Genomic DNA, 17,720 nt, shown 5'->3' on the forward strand with positions numbered 1-17,720 from the left:
TTTTAGTATATAATTTATGTATTATGTTTAAATCAAAGCGGGCGAAGCCGCGGGCAGAAAGCTAGTTATTAATAAGACAATAAGCATGTATAGGTAATAGTTAAAATTGTAACTTTCTACTGTGAACTTTGATCAAAATATTTTTAGTATTTTGGCTTCTATGTGATTCAGTCATCCAGAACTTCAGAATCTCATACGCAGGCCGCATCTAGCTATACCAATAATAAAATTGGAGTATCTTCTATCTAAATTTAAAAATCTAATATTGAAATAACACTTAATGATCTAAATTCTAAGGAAATACCCAATATTCACTAAATGCATAGGATATATAGTATATATACTCTGAACATATACCAAAATAGTAATGTTTACAAATTTTTCTGTCTGTTCCGGCAATTCTCAGGAACGCCTGGGCCAATTTTGACGGGACTCTCACTGATAGATAGCTGTTGTTATAAGGAGTAACTTAGGCTATTTTTTATTATATTCCCACTTTCCCGATATTTCCACTGGATCATGAGAAACTGAGTTACGCGCGCGGGTGAAACCGCGGGGCGCAGCTAGTCTTTAATTTATTTCGTACTAGCGACCCGCCCCGGCTTCGCACGGGTGCAATGCTGATACTAAATACACTACAGAAAAACTGTGAACGTTGTATATAAAAACATAGCGGCCCGCTCCGACTTCGTATAGATAGCCTGGCGGCCGGCCGGTACCGCCGCAAAAACTACGTCCCGCAATTTTTAAATCTGTAATATCTTCGAAAATATTCACTTAAATCATACGGTGTAAAGGGCCATATAGATCTATATTAAACGAACAATGTATTCAAGGTATTTAATTGGTTAAGGATTAATGCTGTATTGGTTAAAATCGCATCGAAAATTAGCCATTATTTTTCGTAAAAAGTAAATGACAAAAAAATGTTATTGTGGGTTATCCATAAGAGATAGACATATACCATCGCGGACTTTTCTATAGACCTTTTCAATGTGTATAATACTTAGTACATTATTTTGATAAAACTCGTAGGGTTCAGCCTGCGTTTGCAATGTAAGCGGAAAAAATGTAATTTTTTACGACATCACTTTAGAAACCTCAAAAATAACAGTACTTCTCCACTATTTAATGGATGTTATTATACATATAAACCTTCCTCTTGAATCACTCTATCTATTAAAAAAAACCGCATCAAAATCCGTTGCGTAGTTTCAAAGATTTAAGCGTACAAAGGGACATAGGGACATAAGGACATAGGGACATAGGGACAGGGAAATCGACTTTGTTTTATACTATGTAGTGATGTACCTACCTAATAAGAAGGCACATAAAGTTTTATGTATCCGGCTTATTCTTAATTACATTGTTATGATTCTCATTAATTAGGGTGTTATATATTGTTGTTTTCTTAATTATTTGGCTCATTTTGTGAATATAATAAGTAAAGCACAAATTCACGGTGTTAATTCCGTATGAATAATAATAAACTAATGCTTTTATTGTAAAGAGCTGTATATCTATATCTAAATTCTAAATATACAGGGTGTAATCGTTAAGGCGCTGACTCCACGAGCGAGAGAATCGCGACGAGTCCGCCCTTATATCGTCGGATAATCTCCACGAACGAGCGATAATTCCGCCGCGTATCGTCGCGAGTCGTAACGGAATCGCAGCGCTTCCGCGGCGACTCGTAACGGTATCGTCACGTTTCCTTGAAGAGAACTACGAGAAGACCAGAGGCAACGCTGAAATGCCGCTGCGTTTGACAGCGAGCTCGTCGGGAGCGCGTGGCGGGCCCGCTGCTAGTCGCGGCGGGCTAGCGACGATGTAATGACTTTTTGCGCGCTCATTGCCACTCGTCGCATCGCGGCGATAATATCGCCGTGTGGAGACGGTTCCATAGAGAGTGTATAGAAATGCGTGGCACGACGATAATATCGCCGCGATTCTCTCGCTCGTGGAGTCAGCGCCTAAGTGTGCTCAGGCGATTATTCCGTAATCATTGCAGATATCAAAAAACTTTAAACTGATATCGATAGCCTTTACCAAATGAGTAAAATTACAATAATAACATCCAAAAAAGTTACATTAAACATTCCCATCGTCGTCATCGTCGTAACGTCCTGAATAATTCAGCTATTTTAATAAAATTATTTCATTATTATTTAATCTTAATATGCAAGTGAATAAACATAGACTTTTTGCAAGCTGTGAACACAAGCCATCTGATTATTGTTATTGATACAGTTATAGAATACATAACTAAGCAAAAGGACACGGTTTACTCCTTTAGCTTTGTATTGACAACAATATTTTAACACTAGCTGTGCCCGCGACATCGTTCGTGCTTGCGTTGCAGTTGATAAAGAAATTCAAAATCACTAGTCAGTACATAGTTTCGCTTCCCGCGTCTGTTCTAATCTGTATGTGTGTATGCTTAGATCTTTAATACTACACAACGGATTTGCTTAGATTTAGTATTTTTCTAATAGATAATATAGTTTTTGTACCATATATTAGGTACCTAGTAACTAGTAGGTGTAGGTAAAGTCTGATGAAAATTGCTTCAGTCGTTCCAAATGTACGAAAAGGGGGGAGAAACATAACAAAGATTGTTTAGGTTATCCTAAAACATATTGCACTCGAATACCAAATTATATTGACATAGTACATACAGACAGACGGTTCAATTTATTTATGAAGGTGTGTTGTGTGTTCAAGTGTATTGCATAATTAATGAACACTATTGTATCTGCATAGTTATGATAATATCAAATGATGTCGTTTATTTTACCAATTGTTATGTAGATATTAAATATTTCTGAGTGTGGGTAATTTAAAATAAGTCAGTTTTGATCAGATCTCGGAGTACCTAAGTTATGTCCCTAGCCGTTATTGAGCAAAAATTACTTACTTCTCATTATTGAGTATAATTTCTCAATTTCTTATCTAAATCAGTATAATATAGAACACTAGTTATGTTATCTATTGCAACGGATGTTTTACCTTATTTTCAACAGTTTTAAGTGATAATATTTGTGTCGGAAAATAAGTATCAATTTTTTGTGGATAATTATTCAAAGTACCTAACGACTTTTTTTGTGAGTTTTAAATTAGGTAAATCATCAATTAACAAAGATTTGATACAATCATAATAAGTAAACTAAGTTGCTTGGACGTAAGCGTCTAAGTTGAAGAAAAATATTTTTGAATACAAGTGATAGTGTTAAGATAATTTGATTGGTTTTTAATAGGTATGTAATATTATGTATTAATATTTTGTCTCTTAGTATTGAGTAGTTATACGATTACCTAAAATTAGGTACTAGGTCATCTGTGAAATAGATATTTCGGAAATTAATTTTGTAGAATTAGATTTTTTGTTTTATATGGAATTGAAATTCTTTATTTAATTTATAAAGAAGGTTACGATCTGGACACATTCCATTAAATAGATTTGCACATCTCATGAAATTGTCGGATTCCCCTAATTGCAGCCTATGTGGTGTAATTGAAGATACGTATCACATTTTGATGGAATGTGTCCGGAATGAAGAAGAGAGGAAGGAATTATTTGATTGTCAGTTCAAGTTAGGCCTTTGTAATAGTATCTTAGGCCTTAGCCCGTCCGACTTCAAATGAAGCGAGAAAATTAATTAAAATTGTATCCTTAGGTTTAAGTAGACGGTAGATAATATTATTTTGCTTTACTGTTAGAATAATGTACTTTGTTTTGTTTTGATTTTATTTTTGAGAGTGACATGATCAAGTATGATCAAACTCTCGTATTAAATAAAGAAAAAAAAAAAAAGAATAGAAAAAATCGATACTGTGTCCTGCCTCCAGATCGAATTTTTTCTATTCTTCAACTATAAATTTATTTATTAATTAATTTTTTAGTTAGTTATAACTAACTAATATCGAACATATTTATAAAATACACAAAAATACACAAAAATTTGATATATAGTATATCTAATTTTTGTGTATTTTTTAATCCTTTTGTTATTTTCATTAGATAGGTTTAAATAATGAATTAAATATGCACGTCGAATGCATTATGATCTTCAAATAATCTTGCACACAGTCTAAATATCTACTTACTTAGCTACTAGAGTCTAGACTAGGTACCTATATTACAATTATTTAAAACTTTAAAGTCATCATGAGACTCGGTGGGTCAATTATTGTTAACACATACATTACATAGGTACATAGGTAGATACGTTTTATATATGATAAATGTGTGGGTGTTTGTGTGTGTCTGTAGTCTATATCTAACGTGACCTACACGGTGAAGAATCTTTGATTTCTATTTTCACAGTTATACGATAAATTATGAATAAATATAGGTCCGAAAAGAAGGATACAAAGAGAGGATAAAAGAAGGATATATTTTTGGTTTTTCTTATGATTTCTTTCGACTACCTATCCTATATATTGATTGATAATATGACAAACTAAAAATATACCATTTACCAAACATACCTACTTAACATTAATTATTTCTAATTCAAAATAGCTAACATGGCGGCTAGACTGGACCTCATAATTTTCGGAGCTAGCGGCTACACGGGCCGCTTTGTCGTCCCAGAAATGTTCAGGATATGTAAAAATTATCCGGAAATCCGGTGGGCGATCGCTGGCAGGTCAAACAGTAAATTGGAACGTGTTTTGAGAGATTCTGTGAAAGCTGGTACGTTTTGATTGTTAGTTTGTACCTAGGTATCTACGAGCACGGATCCCTGATTGGTTTTATATTTGGTTGAACCGAGACTAGGTTTTTGGTAGTATGACAAATTAAAAGTAGGTACCTAGGTACTTACTTCTTATAGCAATATAGTATGTTTAATTGTTAATAGGTACACCTTGCCGTTCTCATTAGAATTTATGCTGTTTAGTTATATCTATTATGAATTATATATTTATCAAACTTACGAACAAAAATTTAACTATCTATTTGTAAATTTGTAAATGATTACGCCTGTATTAATTCTCGTAATAAATATTATGTCCAACGTAAAATAAACGATCGTAAAATTTTCTTACAGGCGAAGATACATCACTTATAAAGATTATAGCCGCCGATACCACAAACTACGAGTCTCTAAAAGCGATGTGTTCCCAATGCAAGGTTGTGCTGAACTGCTGCGGCCCGTATGTGACCACCGGGGAAGCTGTGGTCAGAGCTGCTGTAGACTGTCAGACGCATTATGTGGACGTGTGTAGCGAACTGCCGGTAAGGTTAAGACAGACTTGTTTAGGCGTGATTGAGTAACAGACAGACAGACAGAGTTACTTTCGCATTTATAATATTAGTATGGATTAAGTTGCCTAGCAGCCACATTATTTACCATTATCCTTATACCATTTGGCATTTACCTTACCTTACATGAAACACAAAAGATGCGTATACCTGTATTCTGTAAGTTGTAGCCATTATAATAATATCATTTCAACGTCCGCGTCAATTACTGTAAGACCTCTACTAGTACTTTACTTGTGGGAGCTATTAATAAATATGACAGTTTCTAGAGAAAATCCTGGCGAAGTATGATGAAGCAGCTAGAAAGAAGGGGGTGTTTGTGATCAACGCGTGCGGTCTGGGATGCATTCCTGCTGACCTGGGGGTCGTATTCCTACAGCAAAACTTTAAAGGTAAGTTATTGAAGAAAAATAAATACTAATTAATTATCTACATAACATCACAGATAGTCTAAGCAGATAATACTAAGAATAACTTCATTTTTTGAAATAGGTTTAAAAATAAGTTTATAATTACTTATTAATTAACATAAAAAAGTAATAATAGTAATAAAAACGCCTCCCAAGTACATATTATTTTATTTTTTAATTTTCAGGAACTCTGAATTCTGTAGAAGCCTATCTGACGACGCAGATGAAGGTGGCAAAGAAATGGCCCGCCAATGTTATGAGAGACAGTACTTGGGAAGGGTTGATACATGGGTGAGCTTATATGTATTAGTCATTTTGTTTCTCTCCTAGTAAATGAATACATATTATTCAAATTATCGACAAGGTCACCGTTGCTATCAATCACATTTGGTGCATCAAAGTAGCTATACCTACTTCCTACTTCTCTAAAAAATGAAAAACCGAAATAAAAATTGTTATCATTATCATCTGTTTATTGATTATTCTAAACGATGTCTCAAAATAATATTTTCTCTTACCTATGTTTTGTTTCAGATTGGAAGAGAAACCACTGTGGGATCGGGCTCATAAAAAGAACGTGAAACTAGAACCACAATTGAAGCCAAGGTATAGGTATAACACACAATAATTTTTTTTACAATTTTTTTTATTAAAAGATTACCAAATTTTTAAGAATACCTATTCTATAGTTAGTTACGTCTTTAAGGTTTTATTTCATTTTTTACCTGTGAACAGCTTCCTCTTTATAATGTTACTGACTATTTGGTGCGATCAAGGATGTAATAAAATTTTGACCAAAATAAAATCACAGTAGAGCACTACTTAATAGTCCAATTTTGTCTAGCAGATTTTTCTTTGTAACTTTCTTCTTTCACAGGCCGTTCATCCACCAGAGAAACAACCGCTGGTCGGTGCCCTTCCCCGGCGCCGAGGAAACCATAGTCCAGCGCACCCAAAACCACATTAATTCGCGCCCCATACAGTTCAAACGATACCACTCCTTCCCGACCCTATTTGCTTCCATCGCCACTACCTTTTTCGGCATATTCCTATTCGTTTTATGCAAAATATTCCGGCTTTCGAATCTTTTGATCAAGTATCCTCGTGTGTGTTCGTTTGGCCTGGTGACGTATGGTGACCCTGATGAGGAGCTGATGGGGGAACTCAGCTTCGATTATGTGATGTATGGAGAGGGCTGGAGGGGGGAGGTGGAAGGGAAGCCCAGGGATCACATCGTCGCCAGAATTCGTGTAAGTGGTGTAACTGTGGGTGTAACTTACTGTAAATAAGAATGATAAAAAACTTAATGATTCCAGTTGTGGAGGATATTAATCATTTATGGCTGTAAAATGTAAAATCATTAGTAACTAGAATATTACGTTTTTTGTACTAGGTATTTCCTTATTGTATTTCATAAACAAGCATGAGAGATGCAGACAATTTTTCGGTGAATCATGTATATATCGAGATATTTTCCTAACTAAACAAGAAACCTAAGTAATTATTTCATAACTAGCCTTCCGCCCGCGGCTTCGACGGCGTTTTCAAAGAAAACCCCGTAAAGTTCGCGTTCTTGTGGGATTAGCTGGATTAAACCTATCCTATGTGTGTTACAAATTTCATGAAAATGGGTTCAGCAGTTTTTGCGTGATAAGAGTAACAAACAAACAAACATTCGCATTAATTATATTAGTAGGATGTTATAAAATATAAATAACATTATTATTACAGCCGGAAGGTAAAAACGCACCGTATGAAGGAACCGCAGTGGCCGCGGTATACGCTGCGCTCACACTTCTAACAGAGGGAGATAAAATGCCGGCTACGTAAGTTTTTGTGGATTTTTTTATATGTATTTCAAAAAGATATTCAAAGTTTAAACTCATTGAAGTGCAAATGTTAAAAGTTATCGTTTAACGCGTTAAACCATACAATTATTGTAATGTCGCCGATACAAAAAATCAAATCCGTCCGTTGCAGATCTAAATCGAGTTTATAAAAACGTCTGTTACATACATACCTACCTACAAACATGCATGTGAAGCTAATATAAGTTATAAAAACTAACCTACGTAGTTTGATTTATTTACCTAAACATATTTATCATTCCAGATACGGAGTGCTAACACCAGGTGCTGCGTTCAAAAATACAAGCATAATACAGAAATATAACAATGATAAACTAAAATTTGAAATTATTGATAAGAATTAAAAAATAAGTAGGTAGATAGATTGTAAGCTGTGATTGTGTGATAATTAATGATAATGGTATTATGACGTTAATAAACCGTTTTTTTTTGTTATGTTGAATAAATGTTTTAATTTTTTTTGGTTTTCTTATTTTTTGTTCCTTCTTCCCACAATTTAAAATATGTTCAGGTTATTACTACAGTGTATTTTTTTCTTATTGTGTAATAGCACAGATAATATAATACTATAAGTACTTAATAAATAGCATACAATAGGAAGTAGGATATGCCAACCGCGGCTACGCACGCTTTTTCTGAAATTTAACAAATTATATCTATAGGAATTAGGAACTGCCCTGAGAACTACCTATTTAAAAAAATAAATCAAAATTAGTTGTGTAATTTTATAATCCTAATTCCTAAGCATATACCTACCTACCTATATCGGAACAACCGACAGGGCAGCGACATTGTTGCAATAATGTAGGCAGTGATTGTTACTAGTATACTAGACCCAGGGCCTTCGCCTTCAGAAAGGGTAAAAGCTCCCCCTCCCACTTCCCGAACTCGGATCTACCGTAATTTATGTTTCCTTTCATTTTTATTTCCATATTCCCCCCCTTTTCTAATGGGTTTCATCCTACTGTGATTTTTTTGTTTCAAAAATAATTATAGACCCTATACCTACCTAGTACCTAGCCTAGGTCTTCTGAACAAAACAAATCTATTATGAAATTTAAAGTTATGTATTTTACAATCTACTATAGGTATAATGATGCTATCAATTATTTTATTACAAAACAACAATGTAAAAATTATTTTAAAATATAATATACTTAGTTAATATTATTTTCAGCCACAAGATGTCCTTAGTAGCTCAAAATCTATTGAACGTTTAGTTTCAGAGTAAGCTCATAGATGGCGCTACTTAACTTAAATCTAGTACGTAGTTTGTTTATGGGGTTTTTTGTAAAGAAAAAAGTAAATAATGTTCTGTCACAGATGTTCTGTTCAGTTCTGATACAATGTAATCAAATTGTAATTTATCAAATTTATTACGTAATTTTTGTAAATAAACTGTAAGGTTAATTTAAAAGTTGTGAATTTTTATGTTACATCGGCTTTCGCCAGCGGCTTCGCCTGCCTAGTAAAAGAAAAAACCGCTTCCCGTGAGATTCCGGGATAAAACCTATGCTATGTCCTTACTCCTTTCTCAGGTCTCAAGCTATCTGTATCAAATTTGAAGTAAATCCATGCAGTATGTTTTGAGTTCAGCCCGGCAATACATAAATATAATAATAGACAAAAACTATATTTTTGGCTTCGATACCTATCGATTGTAGCTCACGCCCCATGAATTTCTTTAAAAAAATTCAATGTACAAGTCTTGACTAACCTACCTTTAGACTTATTTCCTAATTTCTAATAGTAGATAGTACAGTCACAGATAAAATATCTCTCTCGGTCTGGGTCTGTCAAGTCATAGAAAGCTGTATACCTCCTTGTTTATTAAGAAAATCGATCAGGGCAACAATCAAATGGAAATAACTTTATTTGTGAAAATATTAGGTTAAAATTGACTATTATAGAAATCAGAAGTATCTAAATATTCTAGACTAGCGGCGCCCCGCGGTTTCACCTTCGTGGCTCCGCTCCTGTTGGTCTCGTGATGATATATTATAGCCTACAGCTTTCCTCGGTAAATGGGCTATCTAACACCGAAAGAATTTTTCAAATCGGACCAGTAGTTCCTAAGATTAGCGCGTTTAAACAAACAAACAAACTCTTCAGCTTTATAATATTAGTATAGATTATAGAATACCTACTTCTATACCTATTTCACTTAAAACCAGAAATATTCTGAACTTTATTGGGGTAAAAAGACTTCTTTAAAATAAAACTTCATTTGAAAATAGTTAATTTATTGATAGTTCTGAACTTAGATTACAAAATATACACACAATCGATCTACAGACCATCGGTCATATATACAGCTATGGTAGCGCTATATCTCTAAGCCTGTACAATACCTAAACACAATACGCTTAATAAATAATCATCAACAGCTTTGGTAAAGTAAAAAAATATTCTATACAGCAATGAATAAGCGGTACAAACATATAAAATTGAGTTGACGACTTGTCTTACACGGTTGAGAAGGACAAGGACAAGAAGAAAATCTATAAGTTATATTAGTTACATACTCAATAGCTGATGAAAGGTTATAATATTTGTCAAATCAAATCAAATATGTTTATTTGTCTAAGTAAGTAGGTATCTATTGGAAAAGTGACTATTAAAAATTTAGAAAGAAATCTATCTGTGCGAAGCCGGCCCCGCAGATCTAAAAAAATATTTAAAAATGTTTTAAGACAATACTAATAATATTTTCTGCACGCAGAAAGTTTATTAGAACAGTCCTTATTATTATTTCCTTTGTCCTTCTCAAATATTGTAATTTCCGTAAAGCTATTTGTAAACTTAGGTCTAAATAATCTCATTTCGCAATAAACCAAACAAAGCACCTCATTATGGAATTTAAAACTATTTCATGTAATAAATTAATACAAAGCTAGCGATACAAAAATAATGGTTAAATAAAAAAAAACTACATTATATGAAAAATAAGACTCGGAGAAAATATGTAAAAAATATTAAACACTATTAAAGTAGGTACATACTTAATTTAGTCTACAATATAATGAAGCTTAATCTATTTGAGCTTATATTTTGACAAAGATATTAAATATAAAATGTGGTCTAGCCACTTTTTGTTCGATTTGAATTACGGTTGGAAATATTTAAGCTACGTGCGTACCATTTGCCAAAATTGTACACGAGACAGACGAAGTGAAACCTTAGTTACGTTAAAAAAGTTAATGTAAAATTTTGGCACACAGTAAGTACTTCAACGTTCGATATTTTCGCTCAGTCGAACCACACTTTCGAGTCAATATAACTGAACACAACTCTAGCTGGACTCCCGGCTGTTCTCGTTGGAGCCGATGGCGGAGTGCGAGGCGGAGGGCGCGAGGTCGGGCGCCGCTATCAGCCCCTCCTTGATCCTCTTCTTCTGTTTCATTCTTCTGTTCTGAAACCAGATTTTGACTTGTGTCTCGTTGAGCTGCAGGGCAGATGCTATTTCTATCCTCCTCGCGCGCGTGAGGTACTTGTTAAAGTGGAACTCTTTCTCGAGTTCCGTAAGCTGTTTGTTGGTGAAGTTGGTTCTGCCGGTGTTGTTCAGGTTGAGGAGGGGGTTGGCGAGCATCTGGCTGCCCGTAGGGGTGCGCATCCCGTCCTGGGGACTGCCCAGCACGCCCTGGTTCACGAAGTCCGCTGGAGGTATCATCAGCTTTGGCGCTGCAAGAGAAGCATTACATTAATTCGTGTTGACGTTCAGTATGGAGGTGTGTATTGTTGTAATGGTGTTTGTTTGTATTGAAGAATAAAATTGGTATTGATTTTTATCTAGTGAGGTAGACGTTTTAAAGATTGCAATGTTCTCTCTAAGTCACATTGTCTGGGAGACTTTTTGCGAACCGTCAAATGAATAATGCATTAAACGTTCACCTGATCACAATATTGTGATCGAAAAAACACAGCGAGTCATTGAACCTCGACGTGAAGTCCGCCTCATCTCTATTTGCAATTCTATTTAAACAAAAGCACAAAGAATTCGTGGGATCTTATATTTATGACAGGTGTCAATTTTTTCTAATTCGAATGTGGGTACGTAGAGATAAAAGATATTTCAATAGTGGCTCTTAGCGGCCCCCCGGCGGGAGATAACCCGCGCTCGCACCGAAACGTGAACGTTTTGACGTTTATTATTGTAGAAAAGTAAACAACACGAAGTAAGAGCAGCGTGTCGGTCAGGTTGCTTTGGATTTGTTTAGGTGTTTTCATTTGTCCGCTTCCACTGCGTGATTGACAAAATGTGCCTTTAATGTTCGTGGTAGCGACACTTGATGAATGTCATGCAGCGGAAATCGGAATTCGCCATTTTTTATACCATGGGTTTTTTTACAGGACAAGTGTGATGCAGGTTACTTTTTTATTCAGGTACCTCAGGATCAAATGTTATTCTTATGACATTTAGCTGACCCACTAAGTTCCAATTCTAGCGCTTTCAGGCAAAGAGTCACAAAAATTTATTTATTCAACTACTTTAAGAAGCACTTTTGAATTGTTTTCTCTGTAGAAACTAATTTCTAAGCTGCTGGTAAATGATAAATAAAATCATTCAAAAATACTTCTACAAGAAGTCTCAAATAAATAAATAATTGAGTTTATTTAAGCGACAACGAACGACATGAAAATTTTATTTAAACCTAATAGTCTAAGATCCCACCGCAGGATCAGTGCGTTCATCGGTTTTTTGCTGAAAACCGAATTTTTATGTATATTTATAATTAGGAGAATATATATCGACTAGGTTGCCAGTCAAAATTTGGCCGCAAGCATGTTTAATTAAAATTTTTCTAATCGATTTTTGGGAAAAAAATTCGTTCACTTGTTTTTTGAATAAAATGTAGTCTACATCACGTCAAATGATATAAAAATTCTAAAAAATCACGGTTGCCGCTTTTCACCTGGCCGCAACATCTTGGCAGCCTGGTGCAAACAGGTATGATTTCGATTCATTTTTACGTTCATAACGCACATTTATGAATCATATATCAAATTAAAGCTAATTTTTTTCTATATATTATCATATATGGTTGCCTAATTAAATCCCGCCGCAAATAAGGGTTGCTGGCTTTTAAAAATTATAAATATAGGATTAGTGCGTTCATCGTTTTTTGCTGAAAACCGAATTTTTATGTATATTTATAATTAGGAGAATATATATCGACTAGGTTGCCAGTCAAAATTTGGCCGCAAGCATGTTTAATTAAAATTTTTCTAATCGGTTTTTGGGACAAAAATTCGTTCACTTGTTTTTTGAATAAAATGTAGTCTACGTCACGTCAAATGATATAAAAATTCTAAAAAATCAGGGTTGCCGCTTTTCACCTGGCCGCAACATCTTGGCAGCCTGGTGCAAACAGGTATGATTTCGATTCATTTTTACGTTCATAACGCACATTTATGAATCATATATCAAATTAAAGCTAATTTTTTTCTATTTATTATCATATATGGTTGCCTTATTAAATCCGGCCGCAAATAAGGGTTGCTGGCTGTTAAAGATGTTGAATATTTAAGGTTGAGTGTAAACATGCTTGCGGCCAAATTTTGACTGATAACCTAGTCGATATATATTCTCCTAATTATAAATACATATAGTTACATAAAAATTCGGTTTTCAGCAAAAAACCGATGAACGCACTAATCCTATATTTATAATTTTTATAAGCCAGCAACCCTTATTTGCGGCCAGATTTAATTAGGCAACCATATATGATAATAAATAGAAAAAAATTAGCTTTAATTTGATATATGATTCATAAATGTGCGTTATGAACGTAAAAATGAATCGAAATCATACCTGTTTGCACCAGGCTGCCAAGATGTTGCGGCCAGGTGAAAAGCGGCAACCGTGATTTTTTAGAATTTTTATATCATTTGACGTGATGTAGACTACATTTTATTCAAAAAACAAGTGAACGAATTTTTTTCCCAAAAATCGATTAGAAAAATTTTAATTAAACATGCTTGCGGCCAAATTTTGACTGGCAACCTAGTCGATATATATTCTCCTAATTATAAATATACATAAAAATTCGGTTTTCAGCAAAAAACCGATGAACGCACTGATCCTGCAGCCGGATCTCGTACTATAAGTAAGTGCATCCTTTAACAGCCTCAATCAGGTCTGGTATAATAACAAAAATAAACAAATTTCAATTGCTTCATCCGTTTCTTGGTTATTACGTCTCATACACAAACCGACGCTTTCCGTTGTTATATTTTCTGGAAACGTTGGTTCTTTTTCGTACGTTGCAAAACGAATTCAATTTCAGAACCCTACGAAATATTTTGTATCGTGTTTCGTGTTTCTCCTTATGTTTTTTTTCGGTAGATACCTACACATGTATGAAGAGGTAGGTGGGGTATACTTTGTCAAAATAGTCGAAATATGAACATTCGCAAAGAATTGTCGCATGTTTTTCTATTTTTTTTCCAGTTTAGAACTCCTTTACAGGTAATTTAAACGCTCACTGAAACAATTTACATCTACAATGTAGACGGCCGATTTCAGCGGTCAGTCTCTCAAGCGGGTGGTCAAAATCATTTGTTCCAATTATTGACTTACGCGAAACTCGGGAACATTTAGCAAAAGCAATAAAAGTATCACCCTTTACTAATCCGTTGGTCCGATAATTGGCACGTCCGTCCGTCTGTCCGGTACACGTGTTCTTATTGCTTTTTAATTAATTTCGTATTGGACGTTTAATGAGTTGTCGTTCGCTTTTGTTACTTTCATTTTTAATGTAGATATAAAAGAATAATCTATTTGACAGTGCACAGGTGGAAATAGTTATTGATAAAATATATAAACTATTAAAATGTAGGTACATTGTGTGACATTTAGAGGAACAAGCAGTACCTATACATATTATATATAGACATTGTACCTACATAAAAAAGCAGAGAAGGCCACCCTATCCTCTAGTCAAATAAATACATACATAAATAATATAAAACCTTATCTCCATGTATAGGCTGTATACCTCTGATCCCTACATAGTTGTTTCTGTGTTTCAATGCAGTTTTGTGAAATATATTTCTCTTCGCTATTTTCTATTTTCGCTCGCTTCGCTTCCATAGCGTGCTATGGAAGGCATACCTATGAGTCTGAGCAGTAATGGCTAATGTAATATAAAAAAATCAAGGAAGTACTTTGCCTAAGAGTACCTATGTAGGTTACACATAGTAAAAAGTATCTACACTATTGAAAAACTTAATTTATATCTATTGTCCTAGGCCATAGCGCATAATAACAATACAAGAACGAAACAGTAATCCCATCTCAGTCAGAAATCCCATATTTGGTAACCCGAGACAGTCGCAACCCGTTAGCGAAGTGCAAACAGTGTGTCTGTTTGTGCAATACCCGAAACACTCGGACATTATACTGTTGTGTCCATTGTTTTAGGCGGCACGAGAAAATGCAGTATTTCATACATTTGTATGGACATGAAAGCTTTGAAATATTTAAAAAAAGAGTAGGTACCCACTACAAATTCTCATTTGAATGATATCAATTAGCAAAATTCGAAATTATTTATTTCACGATGATAGCTATCCTATGCTAGTTTATTATTATTATTAGTTACCTATCCTTACTATCTAATAAGTATTATCTATAAATGTGATAGATTTATGTGTCTGGTGACTGGGATAGGCTTTTTTTACCGTAGTGTCCGATGGGAATTTCCTGTGAATAATCACGGGCAAAGCCGCGGGCTGAAAGCTAGTAGGTAGTAGTAAAACCATAAAATGTTAGTTGTCAACTAGGATCTCGTTATATAAGTATAATATTTTTATAGTTTTTCCGAATGGTAATGGAAACAGTTTTCACAGTCCGCCTGTGACAACATTGGCGAACGCGAAACTATGCGTTTAGCAGATTGACTATTCGTTTTTAGTGGCATATATTATTATTGTAATGGTTTTACTGATATTACGTGCTAGTCGAAGTAATATTCTGGGGAATCATTATAACCATTCATACTAAATTTTGCGAATACGTGAAAGTTTAAAGCTTAGCCTGTTTTCAGTAAAAATTATTATGATTAGCTTAGGAAGACCATGTAAATGTACCACAGTTGACAGTAGGTATTCAAGCTCAGTTTCTTATAAGCTCATTTAAAACGACCTCATCTTACCAGGTTTACATTTGCGTCGAAACACAAGCCTCCCGCACACAGCTCGCCCCCTGTTTGCGCATGTAACCGGAGAAGGCCGGTACACCACTAATCCATTACAGCCTGTTTGCGCAGTCGCAACTTGCGTGTGATTCCGTTTTTGTGTTTGACAAACACACTCCGTCAATATTGCGTGATTCTGTGATCAAGGTCGTTGGGCAATAGCTTATTTTTAGTCTATGGTCTATTGACAAAAAGGCGCAAACCAGCTTCGGTTTTTGAAATAAGAACGACAATTTTTTTTTAATAAATAAAACAAACAGCCTGCAATATTTACAATAAGATTACAATTTTAATATTAAATTTAAGAATTAATAAGACACCTAAACTTTTTGTATTAGGTATAAAAATATTTAGTTCATTTTCTTTCTAGTTGATAAGTTTATACCTACTTAGCTACTGCTATTAGTATAGGTACCTACCAACTAACATTGACATAATTTTGTCAATATCTCATGTCAATTTAAACATTTTTGGATTCTGATGTCCTTATTTGTTTTTCATAAATCCACAGCATGATATCTAAATACCCCACATGTGTGTAATCTGTAATCTTAAGTATTAAAACTAGAAATCTTTCTATACCTACTTAAAATAATTATCAATATGGCTAATACTGATACTGGTTTGCGTACATACTACTAATCTTTTATTCCTATTAGGTACTTTATCTTTATCTCTTGCCTATAAAACTATTAAACATGCATTATTTACTCATCCCCATATCTATGACAAAGGTAATAACAATAAAATGTATTTGATAGCCGTGTTAACATTTGCATCTACAAAGTTGTTATCACATAATTTTCATAAATATTCAATCGATGTCCATCATAAAAGCTTTTAACGGGTAAACCCTTTATTTACAATGCGGGTGGTAATAATACAATAACGTAATGACCAGAATTGGTTATAATTCAATCAATTCAATTGTTAACCACGACTGGCCATGTACAGAGCCGTCAACGCCCTAACAGAAAAAAAAATAGAATTGACAGTTAACTGACAGCCAGGGGAGCGCGAACGGATGCGATTGGTCGGAATTGGACAATGAAGCAGATGCGTTCCAATTTTTTTTTCATCGCCGCCATGTTTGCTCAAATTCTTTATTCGAAAAATTTATGTAAAAAATTGAATTCGAAAGCAGCTGACATTGGTCCGATTTGCATAGATGTCTCGATAGATATGTCATTGTAGGCATCTTCATTTAATATTTATTGGGGAGGACCTGTGGGGAGGACGTTAGTATTGTATTCGTATTACATAGTAGGTATATTACAAAAATGAAAAAACAAAATTTATAAATAATTGTAATATTTTGTTGTTAAAAAATACATTAAAGTTTAAACGTACACTATAATGATCAATAGTTTTGGTAAAAAATAAAAGTTATTATCTAAATAAAATTGAATGAAAATACTTAGCTGTAACGAAAATAATACGTAAAAAAAACTGGGGTTCAAATTAGAAAAATCGATAAGTTTTATTAAAGCTTCTGATAATCCGTGGTATAAGCAAAATTGTGTATAACGTATAATATTTAGGTAGCGCTAAGCCGATAATCCTGTGCATATCACTCTTGATACAGCTTTTTATTAATTTTTCATATTACACTTTTTATATAAACACAAAAATGCTTTTAGAATTTCCATAATATAATCTTGTTAGTTTGCAAGTGATACGAAATAAGGTTTTTTCTGGTTTTTTCGTAGAATTTGGAACTACTTTAACTAGTAAGAAGTTACTTTACCGAGTAAGAATATGAATTTCAATTCACGTTTTGATACTTTGGCCATTTCAATTTAGTATTTTTCTTTTATATTCTATCTTTTGTTCACGAAAAAACCTCACCTAAATTTATTTTTATTTCAATCAACACTATTATTATCATAACCTTTAAATATGAAATTATAAAAGCCACTTGGTTTTTCGTCAAAAGGCAGAGCGGTTGGGGTTGGCAGAATATTAATAATTTGGG

General features: G+C 34.0%; 2 protein-coding genes across 2 annotated transcripts in view; one reads left to right on the forward strand and one right to left on the reverse strand.

Annotated features, from left to right (window-relative positions):
• The first annotated feature begins 4,530 nt into the window (after nucleotides 1–4,530).
• Nucleotides 4,531–8,006, forward strand: LOC149908678 (saccharopine dehydrogenase-like oxidoreductase). The gene is made up of 8 exons (XM_090102144.1): nucleotides 4,531–4,699; nucleotides 5,055–5,242; nucleotides 5,532–5,661; nucleotides 5,865–5,970; nucleotides 6,214–6,285; nucleotides 6,557–6,929; nucleotides 7,411–7,505; nucleotides 7,792–8,006. Exons 1-8 carry the CDS (start codon nucleotides 4,531–4,533, stop codon nucleotides 7,889–7,891), a joined length of 1,233 nt encoding a protein of 410 aa, XP_089958270.1. The 3' UTR covers nucleotides 7,892–8,006.
• A 1,767-nt stretch (nucleotides 8,007–9,773) lies between these two features.
• LOC149908679 (homeobox protein Hox-A1-like) overlaps nucleotides 9,774–17,720 on the reverse strand; it is a 47,246-nt gene continuing 39,299 nt past the window's right edge. The window contains exon 2 of the mRNA XM_090102146.1: nucleotides 9,774–11,228. Within this exon, the coding sequence (XP_089958272.1) occupies nucleotides 10,840–11,228 (389 nt within the window). The 3' untranslated portion in view covers nucleotides 9,774–10,839. The remainder of the gene's footprint in view (nucleotides 11,229–17,720) is intronic.

Source organism: Colias eurytheme, chromosome 5 (genome assembly GCF_061535395.1).
Source record: "Colias eurytheme isolate Ceu_HAF_F1 chromosome 5, ilColEury1 Martin Lab GWU primary, whole genome shotgun sequence".
Taxonomy (NCBI): domain Eukaryota; kingdom Metazoa; phylum Arthropoda; class Insecta; order Lepidoptera; family Pieridae; genus Colias; species Colias eurytheme.

Excerpts from the sequence above, each read along its gene's own strand:
- LOC149908678 (XM_090102144.1), top strand. The coding sequence starts at position 4,531 with ATGGCGGCTAGACTGGACCTCATAATTTTCGGAGCTAGCGGCTACACG. Across the intron at positions 5,662-5,864 it reads CCTACAGCAAAACTTTAAAG|GAACTCTGAATTCTGTAGAA; the intron begins GTAAGTTATTGA and ends TTTAATTTTCAG. Across the intron at positions 7,506-7,791 it reads GGAGATAAAATGCCGGCTAC|ATACGGAGTGCTAACACCAG; the intron begins GTAAGTTTTTGT and ends TTATCATTCCAG.